At 40.5% G+C, this 25,560-nt stretch overlaps 5 protein-coding genes across 9 annotated transcripts; 2 read left to right on the forward strand and 3 right to left on the reverse strand.

Moving 5' to 3' along the window:
• Positions 1 to 448: 448 nt before the first annotated feature.
• Positions 449 to 4,852, reverse strand: abtb1 (ankyrin repeat and BTB (POZ) domain containing 1). The gene is made up of 12 exons (XM_062459581.1): positions 4,621 to 4,852; positions 4,136 to 4,198; positions 3,928 to 3,983; positions 3,640 to 3,784; positions 3,314 to 3,473; positions 3,071 to 3,116; positions 2,845 to 2,961; positions 2,640 to 2,752; positions 2,217 to 2,315; positions 1,953 to 2,120; positions 1,624 to 1,824; positions 449 to 1,451 (listed from the first exon to the last, which is right to left on the reverse strand). The coding sequence occupies exons 1-12, from the start codon at positions 4,674 to 4,676 to the stop codon at positions 1,245 to 1,247; spliced, it is 1,431 nt and encodes a 476-aa protein (XP_062315565.1). The 5' UTR covers positions 4,677 to 4,852; the 3' UTR covers positions 449 to 1,244.
• A 1,265-nt stretch (positions 4,853 to 6,117) lies between these two features.
• On the forward strand, positions 6,118 to 9,954 carry icmt (isoprenylcysteine carboxyl methyltransferase). Its single transcript, XM_062459632.1, has 6 exons — positions 6,118 to 6,363; positions 6,763 to 6,851; positions 7,040 to 7,209; positions 7,610 to 7,827; positions 8,090 to 9,660; positions 9,868 to 9,954. Exons 1-5 carry the CDS (start codon positions 6,145 to 6,147, stop codon positions 8,270 to 8,272), a joined length of 879 nt encoding a protein of 292 aa, XP_062315616.1. The 5' UTR covers positions 6,118 to 6,144; the 3' UTR covers positions 8,273 to 9,660; positions 9,868 to 9,954.
• On the reverse strand, positions 9,935 to 16,283 carry rnf207b (ring finger protein 207b). Of its 2 annotated transcripts, none has more exons than XM_062459538.1 (18): positions 16,168 to 16,283; positions 15,685 to 15,875; positions 14,773 to 14,905; positions 14,537 to 14,681; positions 14,312 to 14,393; positions 14,125 to 14,200; positions 13,645 to 13,770; positions 13,428 to 13,474; positions 12,650 to 12,722; positions 12,488 to 12,556; positions 12,333 to 12,401; positions 12,094 to 12,218; positions 11,818 to 11,950; positions 11,540 to 11,725; positions 11,413 to 11,464; positions 11,205 to 11,322; positions 10,926 to 11,030; positions 9,935 to 10,839 (listed from the first exon to the last, which is right to left on the reverse strand). In XM_062459538.1, the coding sequence occupies exons 2-18, from the start codon at positions 15,873 to 15,875 to the stop codon at positions 10,680 to 10,682; spliced, it is 1,890 nt and encodes a 629-aa protein (XP_062315522.1). In that variant the 5' UTR covers positions 16,168 to 16,283; the 3' UTR covers positions 9,935 to 10,679. The 2 variants fall into 2 exon arrangements, with proteins under 2 accessions (XP_062315522.1, XP_062315521.1); XM_062459537.1 differs by having other exon boundaries at positions 9,937 to 10,839; positions 11,818 to 11,995.
• Positions 16,284 to 16,710: 427 nt separating this feature from the next.
• On the forward strand, positions 16,711 to 18,660 carry LOC134019113 (large ribosomal subunit protein eL22). The gene is made up of 4 exons (XM_062459660.1): positions 16,711 to 16,801; positions 17,419 to 17,523; positions 17,971 to 18,095; positions 18,477 to 18,660. Exons 1-4 carry the CDS (start codon positions 16,790 to 16,792, stop codon positions 18,619 to 18,621), a joined length of 387 nt encoding a protein of 128 aa, XP_062315644.1. The 5' UTR covers positions 16,711 to 16,789; the 3' UTR covers positions 18,622 to 18,660.
• A 252-nt stretch (positions 18,661 to 18,912) lies between these two features.
• rcc2 (regulator of chromosome condensation 2) lies at positions 18,913 to 25,334 on the reverse strand. 4 transcript variants are annotated; one of them, XM_062459568.1, is made up of 13 exons: positions 25,175 to 25,334; positions 23,813 to 24,028; positions 23,542 to 23,635; positions 22,181 to 22,324; positions 21,941 to 22,072; positions 21,766 to 21,854; positions 21,565 to 21,679; positions 21,298 to 21,464; positions 20,813 to 20,993; positions 20,627 to 20,732; positions 20,429 to 20,501; positions 20,250 to 20,327; positions 18,913 to 20,141 (listed from the first exon to the last, which is right to left on the reverse strand). In XM_062459568.1, the coding sequence occupies exons 2-13, from the start codon at positions 24,014 to 24,016 to the stop codon at positions 20,037 to 20,039; spliced, it is 1,488 nt and encodes a 495-aa protein (XP_062315552.1). In that variant the 5' UTR covers positions 24,017 to 24,028; positions 25,175 to 25,334; the 3' UTR covers positions 18,913 to 20,036. The 4 variants fall into 4 exon arrangements, with proteins under 4 accessions (XP_062315552.1, XP_062315550.1, XP_062315553.1 ...); XM_062459566.1 differs by lacking the exon at positions 25,175 to 25,334 and adding an exon at positions 24,881 to 25,039; XM_062459569.1 differs by lacking the exon at positions 25,175 to 25,334 and adding an exon at positions 24,892 to 25,034.
• Positions 25,335 to 25,560: the final 226 nt, after the last annotated feature.

The following is a 25,560-nucleotide window of genomic DNA, read 5'->3' on the forward strand; positions in this document are numbered from 1 at the left end:
TTGTACTTCTCAGGTTCCTCCATTAGACCCTATTGCAATTGTTAGTATTTCATTTTTTTTGTTATCCAAAAATACTGTAGTTACGTGGGTAAATTATGTACTGAATATAAGATACATCTCACTTTACAGCCAAACAATCTATGACTGTTATCCAGTGGTAACTTTGTGTTTAGATACATATGTAAAATACATTCATAGTAATCCGAAGGTTGCCAGTTCGATTCCCGGTCATGCCAACTGACGTTGTGTCCTTGGGCAAGGCACTTCACCCTACTTGCCTCGGGGGAATGTCCCTGTACTTACTGTAAGTCGCTCTGGATAAGAGCGTCTGCTAAATGACTAAATGTAATGTAATAATACTTGCATCATGATTGTCATAATTATCAATCATGTATGCACAGGTGCAACACTGTAAATTAAATTCTTGTTTGTCTTCTTGTCTACAACCTCTTGTTTTGGGTAAAACCTCCGGGTTTCCCTGTTGTTCTCAACAGAGATGACCCTGTAACCATGTTGAGTATAGATTACAAATTACATCAGTTTTGTGTACTCAAGTTATGTTAAGATATTCCAGATAGGAGCTCATTGAGGGTATCCTCATTCTGAAAGCACTTAAGCACATTCATATACATTTTTGAAACGCAAAGGAACATTTCTCACGTGGATTATTTTCGTTTTGACATTTAAAAAATTACTTATCATTGGCTTTCTCATACATTACAACCAATAGAGGAAGGCTGCTTTATTTGAATTTTAAATCAAAATGATATTCTGCAATGTAGCTATATATTATCCATACAATACAGAATACATGTATTTATGATATAGCATACCTTAATACATATATTTTAAATTATACAATGTGTATTATATGGGTACTTTATAAAAACATTAGCATGCATTTAAAACTATAAATAATGTTTTTGATGATATGACACTCATATTCTGCCAAATTAATTAAATAAGATGCTACCTCAGAAGTGCCTTTTGTGGCAAGAGTTTTCCACATACTTCCGCAAAATTGGTATATTAAATATACTACAACTACCAAATCTGCAGTTTTATCTATCAAGATTTCTTTTGTATTATATTTCTATGTAACTCCCTTTCACAATACAAGCAACACTTAATAGAAAACACTTAATAAAGCCTTTCTTCTTCCACACTGGGATCCAATGCACATAAATCTCTGTTTCAGCCATCTTAGCCTGCTGGAAGCCCCACAATCACCAGGTCCTTCCCCTTTAGCACTCCAGCCCGATGCTGGACAGAAGACTCTCCAGGGCGTCCAGTTTCTGGTTAGCCTCTTCGATGGCGCTGAAGGTCTGGACGTTGCTGGCGATGTGGAAGCGGATGTCATCCACCAGAGGGATGGAGTCTGTCTCGTGTCTGTCCTCTACCGCCCCAGCATCCTCTTTGATGATCTCAGCAAACTCGACCTGTTCAACCAACTAAGACAAAGAAGAGGTTTAGATGGTAGGTAGAAAATATTGCACTCAGCTTTCTCCTAAGTATTTCAGCATTTTTAAATATTCACAGTGGAAACAGTGTCTCTACTGGCCTCAGACAAATATGACATGGGTGTTCTGCAAAGTTCTAGTGTGGTTACAAAGACTCACTGACCTTTTCTATGATCTTGGCCATGTATTCTGTACACTGGTCCTCCAGACGTGACAGGCGGAAGAGCCTGGATGTTTTCCATATGTACACTACGTTGTCCTCACAAAGTGTCTGGGCCAGGGTCTTACCACACAGGCGCTTCAGGCCCGGGAGCAGGTACATGTCAGCCACACACAGCACATCATACACATTCTCTGTAGTCAGCTGGACGTACACACACAGAAGACGGACATCACAATCAGACATACTCTGCATAATATACTCTGAAAGCAACAAGGCAGTAATTAATATCTGATCTAGGTAAAGCTTTGTGGTTGTGAAGGCCAACTAACATCTGTGTCATCGCTGTAGATGTAGTAGAGGAGGCAGATAAAGATGTTGTGGGGGATGTTGTGGAGTGTGAGAACTGGGGTGCTGGGCTGGGATTGCATCATTTCTCCCTCACTGAAGTGGTCCTCCAGCAAGGCTTTGAAATAGTCACTACGTCCACAGAAAAAAGCCTAGACACAGACAGGTAGGTGAGGTGTGGAAATAATCAGTTTATGATATGATGTGTCATATCCAATGTGCCCTTTGTAATAGCACACAATGCATACCTTATGACACAGGAAATTAAAACTTTCAACCCGAAAGCATATGTCGGCATAATCAGGGAAGTTGTCGATTCTGTTAAAGGGAAGCTCACCGAATCCAACCTGGAGAAAAAAAACAAGGACCATATACTCCAATGAGAAAACTATTTAACATTTGTAATATATTTAATAACTTCAAAATCAAACAAAATCATCACTTCAAACATATGTGGATGCTGTTTTATTTACACTATAGGAAAATAAAGCACATGCAAGTGTTTACACATTTTAAAAACATTATCCCGGGGAATTACAGTTTGCCAACTCATTAAATTATTCCCCTCAAATGCAACAAACAATTCCAGTGACTTTGGATTGTGTGTGCTTAATTGTCATCATGCACACACAATTGCTAATTAAAGGTCACAGTCATGATGGCAATCTTACTCTGAGCTCTGACGGGACAGCACAGTCTGCCAGCAGAGCCATTTCCCCCTGAAGCTGGCAGTTCTGGGGCTCCAGAGTGAGCACCTTCACACAGGTTCCAGGCTTATTGGACACTATGGGAACCAGAGAATCACCAAATAAATCCTCACACATGCCTATAAAAGGTACTTTAACAGAAAAAAAGCAGTTGGGGGGACGGGCTTACCAAACCCATAAACCTGTTTGCATTTGCTCTCCAGTTCGTCAATAAGGTCTACCATTTTGCACTGCTTGGCCAGTCGTTTGCAGTCCTCAACATGGCTCACATCAATATCCATACGTCCTTAACATGGATATAATAAGAAAGTGTCAGAAATATGGCAATGCAAATATAGTTTGAAAACATTTAACTGAAAAAAAGCTGATTTACAGATCCTTCGGTAGATTCTTACCTGTGTAAATATATTGCAGGATGGCCCCAAATGCTGCCGGGTTAATCTGAAACAGGCAATATTTACATAAACTTTTTAGCATACCAATGCTAAAATTATTATTATGGAAAATTACAATTTCAATTCAATGTAAATACAATGATTAATAATACCAGTGATACTATATGATAACACTGTTATTAAAGATTTAAAAAAAACGCAGTCAAGCCATTCAAGGGGAGGCTGATGTAACATGACACCTACCAGTGGATGTTTGAGGGCGATCATGTTCTTCCCGTTCCATTTGGTCTCAAACATGGCAGAGAAGTACTCCGAGCGGGCACTGAGCACACAGCGGTGAGCATGGAACGTCTCACCATGAACCAGGAACGTGACATCACTGAACTGACCTTGCTCCAGCAGCCTGAGTACAGACATATAGAATGGGATGTGTGTGTGTGTGCATTTGAGAGTGATTGAGGAAGAGAAATAGAGAGTAATCAGGGTTGAGAATGATGGGAAAAACTGCCAACCTGCCAACCACAGACTTAAGAAGTATTTTAAATAACAAGGGGCCCTTAACTCCTTACATGTTTAGAAAGTGGTCATAATAGTCCCGCTGCATGGTTTTGGCTGTGATACACTTGTACTCCTTGAGCAGACGTCGTATGGAGTCATTCAGAGAGCCATACATACACCTCTCACCATCAAACGTGTTGGCTTCACACTTTGCTCCTGTATGTAAAGAAGGACAACAACTTCACATGCGGCATGCCCAATCCATTATTTCTCCTTTTCGTGTACCCTCTCATTTAAACTTGACATTTTTGGCATTGCCTATTACTGCACCATCTTTTGAATATAGGTTTACAACTTACCATTAGCCAACATGTACTGGACTAGTTCCTCATGGCCACAGAGACAGGCATAGTACCTGTGGAATCAGAGTGGTGTAATTAAACAAACATTAAAGGTTAGTAACCATAAATGGTTAGTAACCCAACAGGTTTACTTTATGCTAAAGTTAACAATCTATGCAGCTGACAGTTGACTTATGATGATGCATCCTCTGACAATGATACTTACAGTGGGGTGCTGTCCCATTTATCCCTTACATTGAGTTCCACATCTCTTTGTTCAACAAGGTACCTGTAAAAAAAAAAACAATAACTACAATATCTGCAAACATAGAAAACCCTTAGTCTCAACAAGTTTACTCGCCATACACAATAACTCAAAGTTTGTGAGCAGAAATCTAGTGAATAGATACTTATTAGATCAAACAAATCATATGTCATAACTCTGCCTAATAAAAAGTACAATCATTACTTACTTGGATTTATTTTTTGCAAGTCAGGATGGGACTTATTTAAAACTTGACCTACTTAACTAGGGTATGAACTTAACTAGCATGACTGTATGCATGCTGGCTACAAACATACTTTTGTGAAACATAGCAAGCCAGCTAGCTAGAATTCTTATTTGAAAAGTTAACACAAAGCAAAATGCTTGCTATGCATTTGGCACAAATATTAGCTAGCTAGCTCAAACCCAACTAAGCATAAATGTACCTGACTCTCCAAATGTCGCCCTTTCTGCAACTTGTAAACAAATCGTATGCGTCCATCTCCGCAACGTTTTAGGATCTCTGTAATGCATTGAATCGGCCTGTCTAGTGGACAGGTGAAAGGTAAAGAGTTAACTTGGCTTACAAAACAAACAATTATTCGTTTTTAGGGTGAGTTTAGCTAATGTGTTAATCGCTAGTATCATGGATATTTGGCTGACGTTGGTTTACGCGTCTATTAATAAGTCAGGTGACTAGACGAGGGCGGATCCAAAACAATCTTTTTTTCCGGTGTTGTGCCATTAGATGCATGGCTTCCATGAGAGGCACCCCTTCGCGGGAGCCTGCGCGAACAACTCGGAATCATAGTGAAGGATTTCGTCTTGATATCGCAACCAAACGGAGAGGATCATAGATGTCTCACATTATACTTTCTTTGTTATAGAATTCAAGATAAGAATGTCGGTTATCTTTGTAAATAACAGATGTTATTCTCAAGACAAAATCCTGAAAACTCGTCATTCAAACCATATAGTAACGAACGCGAACCAACATTCTCGCTCCATGACATCGAATTTAGCAAGTTCAAAGTGTTTCACATGGCTCTTCATACTAATGTATAGGTTCAAAGGCATGCATGGCTGCCAACTTTTCAAAAAAACCTTGGAGTGAGATTTGGTGGGGCCAACCAAAATGTTGCTGCATACAAAGCACCCCCCCCCCAAGCGTCATTTCACGTGTGTTTGTATTCATTCTTGCCACGAAATGCACCCCTTGCTAACTCTGACAACTCTGAAAGTGTTACATGCCTGAAACTTACTCCTGAAAGAATCATTTGATGCTGGGATATACGGAACAGAAATTTAATTGGGGGTGCATTACAGGGCAGGCCTTGTTTTCCATTTAAATTTCATGCATGTGACACTATGTTACGCAAGTTATGGCTCATGTGTACATGTCAAACTGTAGGTGTGTTAGTCAATCTGTAGTCTAACGGTGAGCCAGTAGAAGTGTGTCGCGGACATCTTACACTTAACTGTCAATTTAATTGCTTCAACTCTACATTGTGATGAATACAGACGCTAGTGGCTAAACAGCAATGGAGTTAGATTTGTTTCATAATTCAAACAAAGAAACGTAACACGATTAACAAATGTATTTCATGATTCACAAATAAATCTAACGCGATTCACATAACTATTTGGTGATTCACAAATGTAACGCGATTCACAAATAAATGACCCCATTACATTTGTTTGCAACCTGACAAACACGAGTTATGGCTATGGTGGCTATGGTGATTGGCTAAAATTGGAAGAGACATCTGGCAGCTGCTCAGATCATAGAACCAGAGAATGTCTAATATATATATCCTTAAACAGGCTCTGATAGAACTTTAAAACTTCAGGACATGCAGAACAACAGCACTCTCTAGCGTCTCCTTTACAAAATACAAATCTCCCACAATAACATCACATGGGATTGTGAAAGGTCGCGAGAACTCACTAGAGATTGCAAGATTTTCAACATGGCAGGCAGTAAGTTGGTTTTAGAGGGAAGAATAAGTATTATAAGCTTTAGCTTAGGACTCGCTGTGGTTATAATTCCCCTTATCAGAACATTCTTTGGACATCTTGACTGGGTATTTGACTATCTTACAGAAACAAGGGGGAAAATAGCAATTTCTGTGTACATAGCTGTTATCAATGGCCTCTTGCTGATCATATACAAGGGACCTCTTTATAAGGTAAGCATATATTTTAACTAGCAAAATATTAACCAGTTTTCAAGCTACATTTCCAAACATCAACGTGCAGTACTTCGATCATGTATTGCTTGCTGGTTACTAGTTTAACGTAATAACGTAGCTAGCTAGGTACCTTAGTAAGGGCTAATCCTATTACTTGAATAGGATAAAGACAGCTGTCAACATGATGAGCTAAAGATAGAGGTGTTAACCAAATGACTAGCTTAGGCTGTTGTTGTTAAGGTATCCTGGTTTTCTACCTAATTGTTGCTACCTGGTTCGCATAATGGGAGAGATTTATTTCATTTTTTACTGCTACACACATCGAACATGTGTGTTGCTAGTGGGCAACTGCTCTCTTTAGCTTGGTACATGCAACTTTACTTCCTGTTCCCGTAGGTTGCTGTAAGAGCATGCTTCCTTGGTTTTACATTTGGGTGTGGCTTGACAATTAGCTGTTCCCAGACGACATGGACACATTTTGGATGGTATGTAAATAAACAATGTACACAGAGAGAGAATATATATTGTATCAGCATTGGAGTGCTGACAATGTATCAGTGCCATTAATACCTCAACAATGCAGTGATGTATTGTTGGTACTTCCAGGCAATGGAAATGTGAGCTGCTAAGAGTGTCTGAGAGAGTTTCCACTAATGCACTTGTATGATTGCAGGTACATGTGCTCTCTATCTTTCTTCCACTACTCTGAGTACTTGGTAACAGCCATCATTAACCCTCGTAGTCTGTCCCTGGACTCCTTCCTGCTCAACCACAGTGTGGAGTACACCTTGGCTGCTGTGTCCTCATGGGTGGAATTCACCATAGAGAAGCTGACTGTACCAGGTAACTTTAGGGCAATACTAATTTCCTTTTTTATGAATCAACTAAACATTGCTTTCAGTTGTGCTTGTTAGGTCTATGTAGTTGTTTACAACTACAAGTATATGCATGCAAAGTATGTCAATTTCCTTATTTCATTTTGAGCAAATATGACCTTAGAAAAGTATGGAATTTCCATTTGTGTCATAAGTCAGGCGGTGTGCTTGATTTTCTTTCATGTCAACAACCATCTATAACTTAATGACCTAATTCAGACTCCACTCATCTCATTTACTAATATGTTTATGTTGAACTTATGGATCCTCTTGGTGGCGTGGAGAGAAAGGTCATGTTGACACTACAGTGGAAAGAATCCTTCTATTGCAAATCTCACACTGAGTTCATCGATGTTCTTCTTTCTCAGAGCTGAAGCAGCATACCTGGGTCAGTGTGGTGGGACTTCTGATGGTGATGTGTGGGGAGGGCCTGCGCAAGTCTGCCATGCTGACTGCCGGCTCCAACTTCAACCACATAGTCCAGAACGAGAAGGCCCAGAGCCACGTGTTGGTCACAACCGGGGTCTATTCCTTTTTCAGACACCCCTCCTACGTGGGCTGGTTCTATTGGAGCATTGGCACACAGGTGTGGCTACCAGGCTAATGGATACGCTTTGTCATCCCACCAACCATCTCACACAAACTGTCCATTATGACATTGTCAAGCTCAGATTTATCGCTGGACGTCAAAAGCCTGCTTCTATTGGTTATATGAACTTGTCATTCTCTACCTCCATTAAATAATATGCCATAAAATAGACTAATGGAATCTTTCCCCCCAACATTCAACAGTGAACTATTAAGCAGTGTTCACTACTAATTACATTTTCAATAATTTTATGTTTCAGGTGATGTTGTGCAATCCAGTTTGCATAGCGGGATATACGCTAGCTAGTTGGCGCTTCTTCCGTGAACGTATCGAAGAGGAGGAGATCTCTCTCATACATTTCTTCGGCGAGGACTACCTTGAGTACAAGAAGAAGGCGTCTACCGGCCTGCCGTTTATCTCAGGCATACGTGTCGGATCCTAGGTCAACAAGATGGGTCCTGGACGCATAAACACGAGCAGTCAGGCACTCTGAGGGGCAGCCCTGGTCAGCGTGTGGCTTTGACCCCCCCCCCCCCCCCCCCCCCCCCCGGCCGCCCCTGTGGGCATAGAACTCATGGAGGCCCTGACACCTATAGTCATGGTGGACAATAGAGCCCTCATAATATTTTCCCCCATTACCACAGCAATTGCAATGGTTTGATATGGTTTGGACAGGATCAAAAGAAGAAGAAAAAAAAAGTACATTTGTCCACACATTGCACCACTTCTGTTGTACTGTCTTTTGTTTGGTTTGTCTAAATAGACATTTGAAGTTCTGTGTTTTTGATGACATTTTCTGACATCTGCAATTGCAGGATGCTAATAGAAATGCACATTTTTCTGTTGTCCTTCCAGACCAGTTGAGTACATGCAGTAGATCCTGCATTGATTTTAGCTTTGGTTACTGAATCAGAATTGCTGTAATAAGCCTGGTTGAGTGTCTGGTGTTGCTCATCCTTCTGGTGTCTAAAGAGATTTCACTATTGGGCTTTACAGTTTACAGCATAATATTCCCCACTAAGTAATTCACAATAAATACACATACAATTTATTCCGTCTGTGCAGTAATACACAATGAAATTACGGCCTACATATTCAGACACAGCTGCACAATCACACATTTTTTTCTTTGTGGTTTGGGAATCAATAAGATCTGATATGTATGAAGTTCTGAGTTTGTGGATTACAGAAACAAACATTGACAATCTATTCCGTTTTTTTATAAAAATGTTTTTAGCACAGACTTCTGTTAAAAAATAAATTTAAAAAAATGCAGGAACAAATGGATAATTAATCAAGTGTGTCCACTATAAATGATTGATAACATCCACATATAGACATACGCAGTTCTGGTTCATTCTTAGGTCTCAAAGCACTTTAAGTTGAATAACAAATGACAAAACTCCCCCCATCCCTCCTCCCCCTGCTGCCTCATGTGTTTTATCTCTACAGTTGTAGCAGAAGGATTGTAGTAGCAGAACATGTTAATGATAGAAATGTTATTTTTCTTTACGTACCACAGCAATAGTGTCTTGTTTATCTAGCAGTTATGTTGACCCTTCATGAATTTATTTGTTTGTGTCTCCTTACACTCACTGTGTATTAAAAACACCAAAAGAAGCATTCCTACGGCTGAGTTCAGAGAGCTGAGGTTGTTTCCATACCAACAAACTCACCTCAATTTGGCTCACACCTGAACTGCTGCATGACTCGGGTTCACCTGAGTGTGGCTGAAAGCTCACCTCTGCCCTCCACTTTGTGCCCAGACTGTATGGACCAGAAAGTGTGTGCATGTGTGTCTGACAGTGAGTGCTTGAAAGGGGGAGTCAGGTGGCTGAGCGGTGAGGGAATCAGGCTAGTAATCCGAAGGTTGCCAGTTCGATTCCCGGTCATGCCAACTGACGTTGTGTCCTTGGGCAAGGCACTTCACCCTACTTGCCTCGGGGAGAATGTCCCTGTACTCACTGTAAGTCGCTCTGGATAAGAGCGTCTGCTAAATGACTAAATGTAAATGTAATGAAAGGAATGTATGTCCAGCACAGTTATTTGTGAAAAGCACTGAAAAGTGTGGGATATATGAAATCATAATTGAGAACATCTATAATAAATATAAAAGCACATCTAGTTGGCTTCTGATATAACGGTTAGCTGCGCCAAGCATGGTGCACCTAAAATAATGGCTGTGGTTTTGCAGTGCTACAGCATAAAGTTTATTTCAGATAAATGAGAATTGTACCTGCAGATTACTAATAGTGTCTGTTTTGGAGTAGTTACTGTGCATTTATTCACATGACTAAACTTGTACTGAGCAACACTGTTCTATGAATAAACACAAAAAATTAAAATAAAACATTTCTTAGAAGATAAAGGTGTTTTAGTGGAGTGCAATATATTTCATAAGTCACTGTTACCCTACCATTCCTTACAGTGTCATTCTCTGTGTCTTTTAATTTAGGTACATTATAGTTCTTTGGGTTTATTCCAAAGAACTATAATGTTCTTTGGAATAATTATACCATTATGGGGAAGTTAACATTGATCTTTATTTGTACTTTAACACAAGCTTCAGCTGTCTATTTGCCACATGGGAGTCCCCTTTCCCCACATCTTGTTCTACTTTTGTAATAACCTATACTCCTATTTGATCAATGTAAAACAGTAAAATCATTGAACAGTTTCTAGGTTATTACAACATTGTACGGTGTTGCTATTTATTTAGTTACATAATTCATGCTTACGTAAGGAGAAGTGTTACCGTAAATTAGGCTAATACTCTGACACCATATTACATGAAAGGTAATTTTGACAAATTGTTATGTGCAGCTATCTAGTTGCATGGTTCTGCTGTGCTAGAAGGGCATCTCTATCCAACTGGCAGTCTCCATAGTGTTCTGCTTCCCTGAACAATAGAAATCCTTGTTCTTAAAAAAGGCCTCATCTGATGGGTTGCTGATAATGCAGTTATCATCAGTGACAAAGGAGAGGTCATTCCTGTTGGAGAAGTCATTTCTGCTGCAGTAAATAATAGCTACTGCATGCACTGTCCCATTAAAATGATGGATTGTTGATGTTGTCGTCGACATACAGTATATTACCTATTGTGTTGTATATCAGTGGCCATTGTGGCCATCGTACTGTCCTCATAGATCTTCAGCATGGCCTCTGTGCGGTCATCTTTTAGCTCCTTAGGACCCTTTAGTCTGTGATGATAAAGGAATCATGAGTAGAGAACTAACTTCCACTAAAGTTATACAAGTACATAGTTTAACAGATATTAGTCTCTTGACTAACTCATCTTATTAGATAGTGACAACATCTAAGGAAGCATAGTAATGGTCCCATGTGGTTCATCGGAGGTTGCGCTGCTTGGATACCTTGGTTCCAGTCGTTCCTTCACCTTGGCAATTGAACTGATGTATGGGCCAATTTGCTTAGCAATAGTGGTCAGGTAACTGTTCTCCTGCTTTAGTTGCATCAGATCGTGAAGTTGAGCTGGAATCAGACCAGACACACATAATGATCATTTAACCCTGTTTGGTTTATGGCTTAGAAGAAAATAAAAAAGGATTAGTTAAGTTTTACCTTCATATATTTCCTGTTCATTCACAACCCTCTGATATGTTTCTTCCCAGATCTGGATGAGGAAGTAGAAATAAGAGATGAGACTTGTCAGTGTGTGCTTGGTTACAATAAAAACACAACATCTTACCTCCTCAAATATGGCCCTCATGAGTTCCACAGAGGAGTACTCAGCAGAGATCTGTCTGTCCATCTGTAGAGAGTGGTCCAGGATCTCAGCCATGGTGTCTTTCCTGATAAGTGAGTGGTGCTTGGTCAGATCTCTGTGGGTTTCCTGTACCTGGTCCTTCAGCTGTTGGATCACAGTCTGTAGCCTCTGCTCACAGAAATAAAAACACAGCAGGAATTAAAATCTCATCTGTTCTCATTCTAAATGAGATCATAGCTATGACGTCTAGTTGGCCTCACCTTGTAGCTGTTCTCATAGTTGCAACAGTGATCGGTAAAGGGAGTGTCCCCGCCCTCAGACAGGAGAACCTTGGTGCTGATGTAGCGATGGGCGGTAGGCTTCCTTACTGCTGAGGATCCCAGGGACATGTCACTGATGGCAGGGGAGTGGCAGGCCACAGACAGGGAAGATTGCAGGCTGAGTGGACCAGGGGGACATCAGGGATTTCATTGGAGCTATACATGTATCTCAAGGTGGAATTAAAAACGTATTTCAAAAGGTATAGTGATACTTACAGACCACTGGCATTGCTTAACCCCAAACCAGACACACCACCAGTCATTGACACAGAGCGTCTTTGGCCTAATAGCAACAGAGACTCCAGGCAGCGGGCAAACTCTGACCGATACTCTGTGTTTATCTAAACCAGAAGACAAAATAACATAGCACAAAGTATGTATGGAGAGTAGTAAAAATACACACCATACATATATACATGATTGTATTCTTCAGTAACGAAGTCAGTGTTGAGTACCTTGCTACTTTGTGCAGGTCTCAGTCTGTGTGGCAGCTTTACAATCTTTTTGAGACGTTCCATAAGTTGCTAGAAATGATCAAATCTGTCAGTTAAATACATGTATTACTAATACGCAATCCAAACTGTCAGTGTATGCATTGGACTACACTTACATAACCCATGTCTAGAAACTCAAACTTGTTGGCTGAACTTAGGAATGCAGAACAAGTGACTAGATGAACCTGTAGGTTTAAGTGACGACAAATGGTTTGTGAAAAATTATTGGATGCTGGATGTTCAGTGATGCACTTTCAAAGCCAGTTTAGACACGTTACCTGTAGAGTAGGTAGTAGGGCCGCCAAGTGAGACAGCTGTTCTTTAAAAGCTCTTTCTTTCTCCTCATGCTGACTGTTAAAAACAGTGAAGAGTTTGAATTGCATGGATTTTACTTTCCAGACAGCTGGCATACTGTATGCCACATAGAATGACAAACATATTTGTATTCTCATTTGATCTACATCCATGCCTTTTGTATAGCCTCTGCCATGCTAGTAATTGCTGAGCACATTTGATACTGGTTTCGAATGTAGAGCCATGCAGTCTTCACAAAAATAGCATCTGACACATGATAATTGATTTGGCTTTTATCTGTATTCTTGATCAATTCTGGCCTTTGGCCAGACATATCTTGTATGGAATGGGGAGTAAGGATACACTGCTAAAATGGCAAGATCTTTAAATGTGTAACAGGATACATGGGAGACAGGCAGGCACAAGCTGCCCTGTATCGATGTCATACTGTACTATCGGGCTTTACTTCCTGCTTCGAGAGAACATTAGGTTGCAGTAATTTATCATTGCAAATGGCAACCATGGAATGACTAATGACGGGTGCTCTCGTTTAATTCGAACAATGATTGTCTGGAACATCCAAAATAGTTTCAGGATGTTTAAAGTAATATTGTTAGAATTCATATCGTTGTATATTTCTCTATGTCTTTTATTGTATATAGATATATAAAAGTATATTTATTAATGTAACTGTATTCCGCTCCATGTCATGATATTCTATGCCAGATTACTATTGCTGTTATGGAATCTATTTATTCTTACCTTTGTGCTGCTTTCAGGAGGATTTTCTTTCTCTCTGCCAATTTTTCCTTAAAATAGAAATCAGTATTAAAAATCATCCACACACTTTTAGAAAGGTTAAAAAGAGTGACATCTTGTGGTATAAGTGAGTTATAAAACAAAGCGTCTTCTAAATGTAAATGAACCAGGGTTCATTTTCAGTTATGTGCATTCATCAAAACAAGCACTGGTTTCACACCTGCATGTTGTTAAAAAGAGTACTTATGGCATTTTCCTCCTCTTCCACATTGGCACGGACCTCTCCTATCATTGCCTTGAGCAGAACAATGGCCTCCCTGGCTGAGGTTTGCAGTTCCTTCACCGCCTGTAACAAACAGGTTTTCAATATGAGGACATTGCGCTGCAGTCTGGCCAAGGTTGATGCAAACACTTGTTGGATCAAGCAGAATGTTTGTTGGCATTTCCATGCTTTATTGGAAGTTAAGTATGATAGGAAAGGCATGGAGAAAGAGGGGGGAAGACATGTAGCAAAGGGCCAAGGCCAGATTCGAACCCAGGACCCGCGGTAAGGCCTCAGTGGTAAGGCCTCAGCCTACATGGCACGTGCACTTATCTGGTGAGATACCGGGGCTGATCATGCTGAAATTGAATTGACCTAATTCCACAAGTTAAGAAAGTGGGTTACAAATGATAACTTTGCATTAAAGGGTACACTTACTAGGACGGCCTGGTCCAGTTTTTCACAGCCTTGCATATATGCTGTTTCAATATCAATGCAGTGTGCCCTGCTTTCCCTTTATGGAAGACCGACACACACATATAGAAACATGAATGTATGGACACTAGATGCTGTACATACGCACTAGTAAATAGAAAAAAAGTTACACACGAATGTATCCACATACACTTGCATGTCTCTGAAACAGTTGATGCATAACATTGACTTCTTCTCTGTGGAAAACATAATGTACAGTTCCTCATGGAGGGCTATTGGAAGAAAGATACAATTCACAATGTAGAATTACACTTTCTGGAGAACAGAACTGTAAGTAAGAAGCTTTGTAACATAATCCATCTACTTTTTTCGAAACAAGATATTTGTGAATAAGATGACGGGAGTTTATACTCACAGCACTTTTTGTGGGCCTCCTTTGTGCGCTTGGCCAGGGATACAATCTCATGACGGGAGAACATCTTGGCTTTGTGGGTGCTTTCCTTACATTCTCCACATAGCGGTTGGCTACAAGTGTTGCAATAATACATGGTATCCACATCCTGTCAACACAAAATATATATAAGATCGGTGTTACAGATTTGAAAAGTCGAATCCCTTAGACAGAAACATTGCATAAATGTATGTCAACACCTGTTTTTTGCACTCCAGGTCACAGTTGGAACACTGAACAGTCTCCTCACAATCCGTAGAGTTATCCACCAGGAACTTCAAAAGACGGTCCTCCGGAGGCAAAGCAGTAAAGCCTTTTACACTGGACTGTTGCCTGTACAAGAAAAAACATTATAATTTTCATTTCTGATGAACAATGGATGTCCTTATATAGAGAAGGATATTGCTTTGCAGCTGTTGTGCAGCTATTGTGCCATTGTTCTCAGCTTTACATCTACTATCCACTCCAATTACCAAGTATTTCCCCATCCATGGTAACATGGCCACAAATAGCATCACACTGTTTGATGTCACTGACAAAAATAGCAACACACACTGCTAATTAAATAAATATAAATAAATAGGTAATTTATGTGCTCTAAGAAAGCACATGTATAGAATCCATGGCAGCCATTAAATAAAAACGTATTTACTTACTGAAACAAGTCACTGATCACCACTGTGCTTGTATGGGGAATATACATAGTTCTCTGACCCATACAACAATATCATCTGCTCAGGTCAACACAGAAGACACAGGCAGGTTCTCAAGCATAACTAATTCAAACCTGTAATAAACATATTAAAACCTAAAGTTTTGACATTAAAAGTCTATTAAAATCCCAGTCATGCAGAGCGAGTTTGCCAGGAGCTAAACCCCGACCATCACTTTGTGTTGTATTAAACACAGAATCACAATGTTAACAATGTCAACAAAAACTCAGATAAATCATAGGAAATTCTTTACATTGATAGTATTGAACATGATACTTCAAATTGCCAAAGTAATTACAGTATTTTACAGACATAAATCATCCTCAGATGATGCTTCATTCATGCAAACCTCCTATACCCATATAACTTTACTTTTTACTTTGGACCTATTTGACTTACCCACAGAGAGGACAACTGAGGCGTCCCTCCACAGCCCTGCCTCGCAGACAGCTGGCACAGAAGGTGTGGTAACAGTCAAGAAGACAGGGGTGTTCGTATTGCTCATGGCACAAGTGGCACACCAAGGGGTGGCAATTGGCACTGTCCGGATCATATAAGTTTTCCAAAGGGCAGAAGATTCCTCCAGACATCTGAAATACAGCATCCCTCAGAAATGGATAACATCAGATACATTATGAGAAGCTTCTTATTATAGGTAAGCAGCAGGTTACTGTTTAGGCCATACAAACAGCTATTTGATTCATGAACAGTGCTATACTGTGGATACAGATAATAAACATGGTACTTGAACCTTTCCATATAAATCTGTAACACAAACCAGCATATTACTTCTTTGTTATAAAAAGGGTATCGTAAACGTCCCTTCAACAAAATAAACAGTTTTGTTACGAAAAAATTATACAAGTAAACCTGGTCCTTTACCTTGCAACCGTCCTGTCTTCTGTCCCAAGCAGGAATGACAGATATGCAGAGGGTCACTGAGGGGATGGAGTACTTCCCTGACGTCAAAGCGCAGCCATGGCAGTACCCAGCAGTTATTACAGTGTGGTGGGGGTATGAACGAAAGTGTGTCCATAGAACAGTAAGCAAATGACAAAAGAGGCTACACCTCTCATCTGTCAACAAGTGACCAAAATACTTTCCACCTCTCTAATCCCACAGGCACCCTCTGAGACACTGCAGAAACAGACCAATTATTTTTGTCCATCAGTAGGCTAAACTGAATGATCAAATTACTATTAACTAATAATCTACACCCTACAATAATTAATACACAAATGTGTTAATTTATAACAATGTGAATTTCAGCTGATTTAGTGTAATTATTTAACAAATCTACCATTTTGGAATGTATGACCGATACATACAATGTAAAGTAAAAAATAAATAAAAAATGTCACCTTTGTTAAGAGCACAATCCAAAACAAGGGCAATATAGAATCGATCACCGGTACGAGGATTGCATCGATTATATCTGTATTTGACCAACCAAAATGTAACGCACGCGCACACCGGGTTCTTCCTTTCTGCAAAATTCTTCGCCATGGCTCCCGTGGTGAGTCAAATCGCTTGCTATAAATAATCCCTCAATATTAGTTTTAGTGTACATACACGAACATGACTAGTCGGAGGCAGAACCGTAAAGTCCGCACTTTTATACCAATACTTCAAGTTTTATCAATTACCATTGTGGACATTTTAGTTGGCTATAATAATCTGCCAAGCGAGGCCTCCAATATTTTGGCCCTTGCTAGTGCTACCTAGCTAGCTGGAGTCCACCACGTTGTGTCTCTTGGAATTGTTTGCAAGTGGGTTCATATGCCGGGTATTATATTTTGTTAGTTAGTTAGGGTTTACTTCGATAGCGTGTTGATGAGTAACAAAAGCATTATTCGGATCTTTAATTAACTGATGAGAAATCTTCGTCTTGATCCGCCAGGTTAGCTGACTTTCTGGCTAACGGTAGCTAATTCAAGGTAGCTAACTCAAGTTAGCTACATGTGTGTATACCTGCTTGTAACGCTAGTCGAGTAGTAGCAGTAAGGAAGTGGGTAGACCATCTGGAGTGCTGGCACTTAAATGCGCAAACTGTTCCGCGGCCATACATCAGTATGTCGACCATAATCAACATGTCTTGCAACAGTAGATTTCAGATGAATATTTGAATTTCAGAAGAAGCAGACCACCAAAGGTGGCAAGAAGAAGAAGCAGGTTCTGAAATTCACATTGGACTGCACCCACCCTGTTGAAGATGGCATCATGGACGCAGCCAACTTCGTCAGTAATTCTAATATTCTAGAAGTGTTTTGTACTTACTACAAATTAGTTATTTTGACAAGTCTGGTTTAGAAAACTGAAATGTGTGTGCAATGTGATACTAGACTAGACCATTCCTAGTTTATCTGGGTGTGATGAAGGCTATTGACATTATCCTTGATGGTGAAGTCTTACATTTAGTCCTTTAACAGACTCTCTTATCCAGAGCGATGTACAGTAAGTACATGGACATTCCCCCGAGGCAAGTAGGGTGAAGTGCCTTGCCCAAGGACACAACGTCATGTGGCACGGCTATGAATTGAACCGGCAACCTTCTGTTTAATAGCTTCCTGATTCCCTAACCGCTGAATAGTAACATAAGGAAATCAAATTGTGATAGGATAGCGCTTTCTTGATGTGGCTTCACAATGCTGAATCTACTGTAAATATTTGGATTGTTCTCTACAGGAACAGTTTCTTCAGGAGCGCATCAAGGTGAATGGAAAAGCTGGAAATCTCGGTGGAGGTGTGGTGTCCATTGACAGGAGCAAGAGCAAGATCACAGTTTCATCTGAGGTTCCTTTCTCCAAGAGGTAATGTAATATTTGTTATTATGCATCAGTGTATTGATTTCCCCACTCAATACATTAAGACAATAAATGAACATGGGGCTGCCCATAGACCCTTTTGATTGTTTCCTTCATTAATATAGCTGTACCACCTGTGGGTTTCAATGGGTCCTCGATTTTTCTTTTTGAACTTTAACCAGAAAATATTAATGTACACCGAACCACTACTACAAATCAACATTTGGAGTGTTAGATACAGTAGTATCCATCCTTTTGTCTGGATTCGAAGTTTTGACTGCCCTGTCTTGTGTATTGTCTTTCTTTGGCAAATTGATTTATAGTACCACTGAGATGACAGGAATAAGTCTAGGACCCATCTGACAGTCATTTGTTGTTCCTTGACAGATACCTGAAGTATCTGACAAAGAAGTATCTGAAGAAGAACAACCTTCGTGACTGGCTGCGTGTTGTTGCCAACACTAAGGAGAGTTACGAACTCCGTTACTTCCAGATTAACCAGGATGAAGAGGAGGAGGAAGATGAGGATTAAACTTGTTTTGTACATTCAATTAAATTCACAATAATACTACTTTTGTATTTTGGCATTTAATGGTGATATTTTCAATTTTCTCCGGGTTTATGAAATGATAATGTTTGCCACTTGACCTTGTGCACAAGTTGCATGATTTAAATGTTTTTAGCAAATACAACAGAATTGATATAGGTGCATCTTCATGCAATTTTTTTTGTTATGGTAAAAAAAATAATCTGAGAAATATCAGGCTCGTTTTTAAAACCTAGACTTTTACATGAATGTGGAAATAAGAATGAACAGACAATCACCAATTTACATGACTTTATTTATCATTTTCATGAAAAAGGTTTTGAAATTTAAAACAAGTGGGGTTTTTGACCCTGAGACACACCACAATACCAAATTAATGCAATACAGATTGGCCAAATTTTAGAAAAAATCTTTAAAACCAGGGTATACACTTTCATACCCTGTTGAGCAATTTATGACCACCAGAGGTGCAACATTTAAATCCTCAATCTGCTACATTTAATTCCTGCCTAGTGCCAAATCTGAATTGTATAACTGCATTTAACAAGTCCTTCAAGTTAATCTAATGACACTGACAAAAAGGCAAGAATCAAATCTAGCACATTGTGGCCAATAAGTAACATGTGAACCTGATTTAAACTAAACAAAATTTAAGGAATGTAACAGAATTCAACAAGTGGAGCCTATTGACTTGCCAAATAGTCTCCAATCCTGATTGTGTCTTTCTGACAGTACATACCCACCAGACACATTTAATACTGCCACCGACCTTATTAACAAAGACCAACAAATCTAACATTGGTCTTTGGGAACAAAAAGAAATATAAATTCCATATCCTGAATTTTTTTAAAAAAGGCACAGATATGGAGTGTTGGTCTTTGAGGCATCCCTAACTAGGAAATGACTTGCCCCAGAGTGGGACTGACTGTTGATGTAGCACCCATTATTGTGAGGGAGAGAACATGAGAAAAAAAGGTACAAGCATGTAAATGGAGTGAATGCGTCAACAGACCTCCATGGGGAATCCAAGAAGGGGGGGGGGGGGTAGCACTGTGGGAAGTAGTAAGTGCTTGGTAGAATCTGCAGCAGACTCCCTCAGCTGTGGGATGACCATTCTGAGAGCTGAACAAGCACCATCAATGCAGATGAGCTGTCAGTGCATCTCAGTCTGTTGAGCTTTCTCAGATTAACCTTCCAAAACAGTGTAGACACCATTTGAGGCATGTGCAGTGTATACTCATGACTTGTCATAACCTCCCCCATTCCCCAAACATCCCAGTACTATCCCATCATGACATACACAGGTGACCAAGAAGCCAGATGCATTCTGTTTAGCATCAGAAGCCTCTCAGAAGTGGAAACAAATAAAAAAGGTGAGAGGTCATGAGCTGGTGCCTTATCAGAGTGTGCGGGGATTGTACTCTGGAAGCTTCTTGAGTTTCTCCTGTTCCTGCTGGCTGTCCTGTCTGGCAATGACCAGGGAGTGGGCATAACCCATCACCACCTGAAACCCATTATAAACCATGCTCAAAATAGGATAAGATGTGTTGTGCATGTCCGATATGTAAGAGTCTTAGTTTCATAAAATATTCTCCAAGTAGCTGTTGCATACCTGTTCAGCGTAAATCCCATCCATGGTTTTCACCTCTTGGGCAGTGGTGGAAGACTTGGGTTTATTGTCTCCATATCCCTGCAAGAGACAAACTGGTCAAAATGTATTGCTGATACACAGAAATACACATTTGGGACTGAAAGATTTTGTAATAGGGATTACAAGTGCAGAAAACCTACCAGTTCACCAAAAGTGGGAGATGGACCCCAGCTGATGGTACTCTCATCTGCAGCAATTATAATACTGCTCTTCCTAAAATAACAGAACGTGCATTCATTCAAACTGCTTTGTGGCACCCCTAAGCAAGTACAGTTTTAGTTTGTATCCCTGTTATGAGCCACGAGTGGTCACAAAGTAGTGGTAGCACCATCACTTACCCACACGCCAGATTGCGGATCTTCCAGCCACATAGGTCCTGTACAGACTTGGGGTACATCGTTGACTCCCTTGAAGTATTTGTGACCCCCCAGAAAAACAGTCCTCCTGCATGCAAAATGTCTACGTCAGCCAACAACGCCACGGCATGTGAAGATATGTGGAGCGTGTTTGAATGACCCCCTTACCCATTTCATTGACTGCAAAGGAGCACTGGTAGCCAGTGTAGATTTGGGAAGCCCCACGTCCAGGGAAGTCAAAGAGCTTTACCAGTCTTGGCACCATCTCGTCCTTCTGCTCAGTGTGTCCCAAGCGGCCGTAGCCACCAAAGCCCCAGGAGAACACTCTCTTCTGGGAATCTAGCACCAGCTGCACATAACATTCACAGTCAATAGTCTTCCGACTTCCAAGGGAAAGCAACGTAGGTTGATCTGCCAACCTACATTAAGAACTAGAGCGCAGATGCTGCCATCTGGAAGCTCATTAATTAAACAGAGCAATGTCTTACATTTTGCAGTGATTATTCAAAATGGAGGTGGACAGACAAATTAGTCTTCCCATACATATACTCTCAGCTTAGTAGGTGATATTGGACTTCTGTTCTACATTGACAAATTTCAAAATTATAATTTCACATGAAGGCTCAATAAGGGACTAAAAATGACTTCCTTACCGTGTGATTCCCTCCACAAGCTACATCTCGCACCACCACGTTGGTCACTGGCATCACCTGACCGTCCTTGGTCTTTTCAATGAAGATTGCGACACGACGTGGGATAAGCTCACAGTCAAACTCAATGCGCTGGGCGCGAGCAATGAACTTCCCATCAGAGTTGTGTCCTTTGAAGGGGTAGACAAGTTGAACATTTGTAACACTCAGATGTGGGGTGGCCGGAAGGTATTTTGAGAAAGTGAGACGTCCTAGCTTGATAGAACATACCTAGCTGGCCATATTCTGGGCAACCAAATGAGTAGAGGTTCCCTTTGCAGTCCACCACCATGCTGAACTCTGCTCCACACGCCACCTTGACCAGGGGCTGTCCATTATACTGGATCTAAGAGAGGACAGGGAGGAGCTTAGAGCCTTAAAAAGGCCATTGTTCATTTGTACGAATGTGTAGAAGATGCTGGTATAGCTTACTGTTGCTGGGCTGAGGACTGCATCCGTCTGGTTTCCCTGGCCAAGCTGGCCCAGTTTGTTCTCTCCAAATGAGTATGCAATACCATTTTCTGAGGAAAACAGATGGGGTTAATCAGAGGTTTCAGCCCTGAGATAAAGACTAAGGCCCAGGATACAATCTCATGTCAATGCCAACCTGTCAATGCCATGGTGTGGTTCCGTCCGCAGGCGGCAGCCACCACCACCTCTTCTCCCAGGGCCTCGATCAGCTTCGGGGCCTCCAGGCGCTTTGTGTCCCCATGACCCAGCTGACCCTTCTCATTACGCCCTGAGAAGAACCAAATAGAAGATACTCAGCGAGCACATAAGATGCAATCAATGGGTAAATGGTCTCAAATTGAACTTTGCTAGGGACTGCAGTGACGTTTGTCCTCACCCCAGCTCCAAAGCTTGCCCTCAGTGGTGATGAGGAGGCTGTGGGCAGCGCAGGGCCCAGACACCACGCAGCTGACCTGCACGTCATTTAGACAGCCATAGCGGTGTGGGCCCCACAAGTTCTGGCCTAGGTTCCTATACGCCGCTGACAGGCACACAGGAAAAATAAGCACACTTCAATACAACTGTGAAGTCAACAATTGATCACTAAGTGGAGTATAAATAATGCAAGCCTTGTTGATCATCTATTCATAAAGATGCTTGGATATCTGGCGCTGACAGTACGCCAACTAGTCGGTCTTATAAGACAAATCTATGCCGCTTAGTTGAAATCAATTTATATGGGCAAAACACTGACACAGAAGTGTAGTGTCCCAACATTAAGACTGCAGCCCATACAGAAGAGAGATGGTTTTTGTGAACAAAACATATCTACGCAGCTGCTGCTTCTACCAGTGCTCCCAACCCCCAGTCTCAACACTACCCCAGCCTATCACTGAGTGTCCATGTAGCCAGTCTCTATGGCCTTGCCATACCCTGAGGCATGAAAGGAATCCCAGCAGGGGGTGGGATTAGACATGCATACATTTGAATAGACATTACATTAGAAGGCATGGGTTTTAATCGCCAGGGCTGTGCTCTCATGGGCTAAAATCTATAGAACCTACAAACAAGGAGTGTAAATTATTAGGCTCAAGATGTGCCAGGATGAGCCTCAGAAAAGAATCAACTAAAAAGCAAAAGGTGTTTAAACAGTCAACATGTAACAGCAATATAATTGCACTGGTATAATTTGTTTTCCCAATCACTGAGGTCAGCAACACACAGAATTCAGTCATATTTTCAAGTCTGGAATGCATTTACGCCCTAAACAATCAAATTATGTTGAATTTGAAATGTTATTTTAATAATTGTTGCACAGTCCCATTATCAGAATTATGTAGTACTGTAGTTGAGATTTTGTTGCACTGTCTGGTAAAAATGGAAGACCCTAACTTGGCACAAACCACTGAAATACTATTTGAAATGTGCCCTTCTAGTCGTTGATAACATTGTCTAACAAAACACAAGTCTAGTAAAGTGAGAAAGGAGACTGTATTTTAGGAACCAAATAACTACAGATAATATAACTCTAGACAGGAAGGGAGGCCCTGTAAGTGAACGATTTAACACTGATTCAGTCTGATCACAGACTACGTATCCACAAACAGTCTAAAGCACCCCTCCTAGTCCATTGGCAAAAAGAGGAACTGTAAACTGAATCTCACCACTCTAGATCAAGTCAATTGAATCGCATCAACAATGCCTGTATACAAAGTGTCTGTGTATGAGGGGGTGTTCAGAGAAAGGACAAGGTCATACCTTGTTGTTTTGGCACCTCCTTCCTTCCAATCAGATCCCAGTTGGTGGCCCCGAAAATTAGAAGTTGGCCTTTGACTTTGGGACACTCAAGTTTCTATAAAAATAACACAATGTTGCTGTCATTATAGACCTGCGGCAATTTCAATGTCATATATCTGATGTACTAGTGATAAAATACTTTGCATATGCAATGCCCATATATAAACCATGCAGAGCAGGGCAACTACCGGTACCCTTTCTTCAATCATAGAATTACTCTCAGGACACTTACTATTTTTTCCTTAATGTCATCAGCTACAGTTACTGGCTGAAGGCCTGACTTGGTGGCAGGCTTGCCAGGTTTCTTATTATTCTCCTGCTCAAAATCATCAAACTCATCATCACTGCTGAAATCTCTCTCTTTTCTTTTGCCCCCTCCTCTCTTCCTCTTCAGTCCACCATTACCAGAGACCTCTGTCACCTTCTTCCGTGGCATTTTGGTAGAGGTCTGACTAAAAAAATAAAAAATAAAAAAATTAACACATAAGCAAATGTCTTTAGCCATTCTCATTCAAATCATAGTTTCTAGAGTTCTTTGTCACAAATAAGGAAGGTAGGTAATAAAAACATTAACAGTGCATCAATATATTGGGTTTGTTATCAGGAAGGCCTTTCTTCACTCACAAAAATGAACAATCAACTTAAAGTTTCTATGAATAAGGTCGGAACGCCACCAAACTTGTAGCGAGATACATAGTGCAAGCTGTCTACATTAGCAATGTAAGGCAAAATAATATCTAGCAAATGAAGTTATCTAGGTAACATTAACAAATCATCAAACTAGTCAGAGGATAAATGTGTTTGTCGAGCAAAAATGGCAGTTACAACAAGCTAGCTACAAATCAGTATCACATCCATCTACGCTAGTAATACCGCTAGCTAGCTTGTTTCTTTGTTGTATTGGGCAACTGTGGATATCGTTTACCAGCAACATCGACAGCAGCTAGCTAACTGGCTAATTTGGAAAATGCCAACACGATTATTGGGTCTTAAAGATAGCTAGTTGACATAGTAAGTACAACATACAATTTCAAAGGAATAACGCGTTACACCCCCCAAATGATTAATTGGGAAGCGTTAGCTAGATATACATGTATTAATCAACTACAGTAACGGGAATGCTAGCTAGCTAACACAACTGGTTTCTAAACAAAAGACGCAAACCTTGGCTACAATGTACCGATGAAAAACTTTTTTTATCTTTCTCAAACTGTGCTGGGAGGTTTAAAATGAAGTATAAATACCCCCCTTTGCGGATTAACCCTCGACAGTTAACGATTTCCTAAATATTTTAGCTTACTAATTAGTGACCTCGCAAAACGATTTCCTGATTCTGCAGCTCCTCTCGTGCCTGTCCGTCTTCCTCGTTTTTTGATTGATTTGGAACAAAAGAATCTGCAGTCTCCTCGATCAAACCACGTGGGTTCTGCCTCCTTACATTAATGAGACCCCTGTTACAGCTACGTTAGACAAACAAATATGGCTGAAGTTTCAACTAACAAATATACACCTGCGTCTAGATTTAACCCTGATAAAGTAAATACAGCAGCTATCAAAATGCAACAGCAAAAAACTTTGTAAATTTGTATTTTACCTGCGGTGGATGTAAGTCCGGGTTGGTTCCGAAAGCCTGAGTTAGGTGCCTGTTTCACAACACCACTCTCTGTATTTTGTTTAAATGGTCTGACGATTTTACATGATTGTGAAGAGCGGTAACGTAAATCCTAAATAATGAACCAACTACAAAACAGAAACTAAAGAAAACTACAACAGAAGGGCTTTTGCGTCTCTTTAAGTACAACAAACAAACTTAATATATCGCCCTCTTGTGCCTGGGATGAAATTTGAGTTCGCTTTGTCCGAAGCCCTGCTGTGAAAACAAGCTAGTTGAGATGTAATCGCCCTTTGCTAGCCTAAACTCAGTAAGTGCATTTGGACGCAATTAGATTCACTCCATGCCCTACGTTATTGTAGGCTATT

The sequence above is a fragment of the Osmerus eperlanus genome, chromosome 4, assembly GCF_963692335.1.
Source record: "Osmerus eperlanus chromosome 4, fOsmEpe2.1, whole genome shotgun sequence".
NCBI classification, from domain to species: domain Eukaryota; kingdom Metazoa; phylum Chordata; class Actinopteri; order Osmeriformes; family Osmeridae; genus Osmerus; species Osmerus eperlanus.